Source organism: Nematolebias whitei, chromosome 21 (genome assembly GCF_014905685.2).
Source record: "Nematolebias whitei isolate Nwh7 chromosome 21, NemWhi1, whole genome shotgun sequence".
In the NCBI taxonomy this organism is placed as follows: domain Eukaryota; kingdom Metazoa; phylum Chordata; class Actinopteri; order Cyprinodontiformes; family Rivulidae; genus Nematolebias; species Nematolebias whitei.
This window is the reverse complement of record NC_056518.1, coordinates 3,296,062-3,300,598: the sequence shown is the minus strand read 5'-3', so window position 1 is coordinate 3,300,598 and position 4,537 is coordinate 3,296,062. Positions and strand designations below refer to the sequence as shown.

Genomic DNA, 4,537 nt, shown 5'->3' with positions numbered 1-4,537 from the left:
AGCTGCTTCTATTCTGTCCCAGATGCACACACAGCTGGTCCCGAGTGGCTGAAAAATGATCTTCAGCAGCTGAAACGAAGCCCTCGGCTCTCGAGTCACAACGTTAAACAAAAAGTCATGCAGAGCGCGGCGAGTTTGGATCTCCCAGAAATGTTCTGTTTTGTTGGACTGTCCAATCTCCAGCGTATTCACACATTTTCTCTTCTTTTGGGAAAAAATGAATCAACAGTGAGCGTGTGGGGGTGGGGGGTGACCATGCGATGGATAAAAACAGCAGAAGTCACTTCCTTCATTACGGCCTTATATGTACAATAAAAAGCACCTTGGTACAGGTTGACTTTCCCTTCATTGCTGGCTGTCCCACAGAACAAAGCTCCTGAAATGACACCATAACCCCCAATCCACAAACATTCAGACGTGTTTCTTCTGTGTCACAGTCAGCATGCGACCTTCAGTCTTTGTCTAATGTGTCTAATTACACTTCATGAACACAACATAATAAATAGTTTTGGTCCTCGGTGCATCAGAAGGGACACGGGGTTTCAGTCCTCTGAGGTCACGTCGATGTCCTCAGAGCTGGCCTGCTTTGTGGCGATGCGCCATCTGTTGATGTGGTGGTTCCCCTTCTTCTTCTGCTGGCTCTCAGGACCCTCCTCCTCCAGCTTCTGCCGCTTGTACTTGGTCCTCCTGTTCTGGAACCACACTTTCACCTGCAACAGGAAAAAGGGCACATCTTTGAGAAACACAAGAACTCATGCCACAAGGCTCACAGTCTCATGTCGTTTTGTGTTTATCAAGTAATGTGCCTTCTACATTTTGTTTCTAAGTTTTAGGGATAAAGTAAAAAAATATGTAGATCTTTACACAAAAATAAACACAACTACTTGTTTTATTCTGTACAAATGTATTTTTCTTTGTACAGACCTAATTGACTCATTTATGGAGAATGAATAAAATAAGTATTCTGTTTAGAAAACATAAGCATTTCATTGTATTATTTTTTATATTTTTTAAATACCCTCAAAAAAGGCTATCTTTATTTAACTGATATATTATATTATATTATATTATATTATATAATTTGATGTATATTATATTTTTGATGCTTTAAAATCGAGTTATTTAATGTGTGCAAACTTCTTTTCAGATGAAGTTTGTTGAAATCTTTTTCTTTTTAGTGGAAACAGCGAGCGAGCACGGTGTGTCAGGCCGTTAAACAAAGAAGGAACTGGCCAACAATCTATTAACTCGATAGTAAAACTGGTCACTGCATTTTAAACACACGTTTAAAATATAAAATCTTGTGAAAACTTGAGCCCTAATGAGCTCTTTCTGGTGCAGAAATGATGGGAGGCTGTGCACAAAGTTCCTTTGTAATTATTACGTGAGCTAACCCTGTTTTAAAAAAAGAGCTCATACGAGCAGCCCAACCAACCGGACGGACCTCCTGACAATAAATGTTAATATCATGAATTTAAACTGAAACATTGCTCAGGTTCATGTCACGTTTGGTCCATTTGAGAACAACTGAAGAGCCACATGTGGCTCCAGAGCCGCAAGTTGCAAACCCCTGATCTCGTATTCGAATCTCAGTCCGGTACTTGATGACAAAAGTATCAAACACTTTGTGAGCTGATCCTCAAATCACTTTCTTTACAGTTTGTTTGTGCAGCTCAACTGTAGGCTGAAAGGAGCACGTAAGACACGTTACTGCTGTAGACCACGCATGACTTAAACACCTCCGTGGGATCTTGGTAAATATTATTTTTGCAAAAATAAGTTGACTTTATTCATTTAGTTGATTTGTAATTGTTAGGAGACAGTTCTGTTTTACTTTGGACTAATTTAATTTGTAAAACAAAAATATATTTTTTATATACATTTTATGGTTTATATGCACCCTTAATAATAGCAACAATAATAATAATGATAATAATAATAACAATATAATACTAATATAACAACAATAACAACAATAATAATAATATAACAATAATAACAATAAAATAATAATAACAATATCAACAATAATAATAATAATAATATAACAACAACAATAATAACAATAAAATAATAGTAATAACAATAACAACAACCATAATAATAATAATAATAATAATAATAATATAATAATATAACAATAATAATAAAATAGTAATAATAATAATAATAATACTACTAATAATAATGTTTTGACGTGTTTTGTGTGCGTCTTATCGGCCGCCCGTCTTTGGGCTCCTGAAAGTGTTCAGGTGAAACGATTCAAACATCCAGATGTTTGAAATGATCAAGAAAGACTCGCCTGTGTTTCGGACAAGCTCAGGCTGCTGGCCAGCTGCTTCCTCTCGGCTCCCACCACGTAGTGGTTCTTCTCGAAGGCTCTCTCGAGGCGGAGGAGCTGCGAGGGGGAGAAGGCCGTCCGGATGCGTTTGGGCTTCCGGGCGAAGGGCCCGTGGAGGAGCAGGCTGTCCTGGGACACGTCGTTACCTGCAGCCGCGTGGAAACAGCAAACAAGGCCACATTTAATGAATGAAAGTGCTTTTACTCAAATGAGCCACAAAGCATGTTTGAGCTTTAAACCGCAGATCGTGACCGCGCAGGTGCAAAACTTTGTGTGCGCCTTGAACATGCGTGATTTTACTGCGCACATCATGAATATCCATTTGTTTTTATTAACCGCCTCTCCTTACAAAGCTTTATTCTACACATAATGAACTAGTCTTTACAAAAGCAGCCTGTAATTATCCCGCCATTCATGTCTCTCTTCATAATTATCTAAACACAAGTTTTAGCCTCAACTTGTCATTGATCACTTCATAATATTTACATCTGGCGCTTAACTTTTTCTTTGAAGCTTTTATGTTTTTGAATAATTGTGCAGATGTGCGCTGCTGTCCCTGACGGGTTCAATGTTGTCCAGGCAGTCCGACCTAAAACACACCACGGATAATAAAGGATTATCTTTTTATTCTATTAAACAAATGTTGAAATGATATCTTTGATCTGTAAAATCACCTGCAGGGTAGAAATATTACCGCTAAAGTTTAATTTATCCTTTGAGAAAGATTACGCACAAACAGTGTTTCATTTTTTATGAATAATTAAAATTTTCGATCTAATTTTAGTTTTAAAGTTGTGAGATGTGAGGCTGAAAAATATTGGAGTTTATTGGGTTTTGAGGGGGTCGAAGAAAAACACTGGACTGGACTGCACAATAGTTTTCTGTTCAGCTTGGAAATATTTTTTATTCAAAAAACAATTCCATATGTTTTTTTAAATATTATTTTCACAGAATCTTATTCGATTATTATTACTTGTCCTTTTACTCTCATTAAAAATAAATGATTTAATTATTCAGCCTTTGAACGATAAATAAATGTCATGAAGGTATTTTTTTCATCTGTGGAGATTTTTAATATTTTATTTATTTATTTATTATTGGAATATCTCATTTTCTGAGCAAAACGTTCAAAAGCCAAAAAACCCAAACAATCCGCATATAGTTAATTTGGGCTAAAGAATATGTGATTGCTATTATTATTATTATTATTATTATTATTATTATTTTGTTGATGCTGTTGTTCTAACAGGTTTCAAATTAAACGCATCTTTGCGCTCCTTCCAAAACCTCCAGAAGATGTTTCTGGTCAAATCTGTGAACTTTTCTCCAACTTGTGAACATTTCCTGCTCGGATCGACCTTTCATTAGAATTCTCAGAATCCAAACGCTTCCGGCTGCTCCTCCTGCAGCTCTACCTTGGAATCTGTGTCCAAAGAATCGGTTCCGCAGGACCCAGGGGTAGAAGTTGAGCGGGTCCCGGTGCTGCGTGTTGAAAAAGTGCGGGTGTTGGAGATGGGAGCCGCCGAGCTGGTGCGGGGTCACGGTGAGGGACGGGTGGCTCACCGCCTCCGGGAACACCAGCTCCGGGCTCGGGTAGAGGGAGCGGGCCTGGGGGGGCGGGTAGCTGTTCATTAAGGCGTCGCTGCTCGGGGTGGAGTAAGTCAGAGCCGTGGGGCGGAGGGGCTCCTCGGCCGTCAGGGGGCTCTCCTTGGCGACCAGAGACTCGATGGTGAAGCAGCGCTTCCCCGCGGAGGAGAACATCATCTCTGCGTGCAAAATAAAAAGTCCGCGGAAAGCTGGAGTCTTCCTGTCCCTCCTCTGGTGGACTTAAAGGCGCTCAGAGGCGCATCGTAGACCAGGAGAGCGGGGGTGTTGTCTGCTGAGGGGGGAGGGGATGGAGAAGATGCTCCAAAACTCAACAGGGCTGTAAAAGTTCGCCCTGACGCGGTGCGCTCCCAGAGGGGCTCTTGGCACAAGTGCGCACGGAGCCAAGCGGGCCCCGGACCTGCCCAGTAGCTTTACGCAGAGCAGGGAGGAGCTGATTGGACCGGAACACTGATTGGACTGTCAGCTGCTGCTGCGGAGAGCACGGGTCCGGGAGGGTTAGTAACACGGACGCGCAGAGAAAACGTGCGCAACCACTTCATCAGTCACTGTGCATGTTCTGACTGAACACGCGGGGTTTGGGTTTTTTCC

General features: G+C 40.9%; 1 protein-coding gene across 1 annotated transcript; it reads right to left on the bottom strand.

Moving 5' to 3' along the window:
- Positions 1 to 294: 294 nt before the first annotated feature.
- emx1 (empty spiracles homeobox 1) lies at positions 295 to 4,105 on the bottom strand. Its single transcript, XM_037694604.1, has 3 exons — positions 3,757 to 4,105; positions 2,303 to 2,487; positions 295 to 710 (listed from the first exon to the last, which is right to left on the bottom strand). Exons 1-3 carry the CDS (start codon positions 4,103 to 4,105, stop codon positions 543 to 545), a joined length of 702 nt encoding a protein of 233 aa, XP_037550532.1. The 3' UTR covers positions 295 to 542.
- Between the last annotated feature and the right edge of the window lie 432 nt (positions 4,106 to 4,537).

Bases quoted from the DNA above. Each gene is read 5' to 3' on its own strand.
- emx1 (XM_037694604.1), bottom strand. From the start codon at position 4,105: ATGATGTTCTCCTCCGCGGGGAAGCGCTGCTTCACCATCGAGTCTCTG. The intron at 2,488-3,756 runs GTAGAGCTGCAG...ACGCGGCTGCAG, and splicing joins CTTTGGACACAGATTCCAAG to GTAACGACGTGTCCCAGGAC. The intron at 711-2,302 runs GCGAGTCTTTCT...TTCCTGTTGCAG, and splicing joins TGAGCTTGTCCGAAACACAG to GTGAAAGTGTGGTTCCAGAA.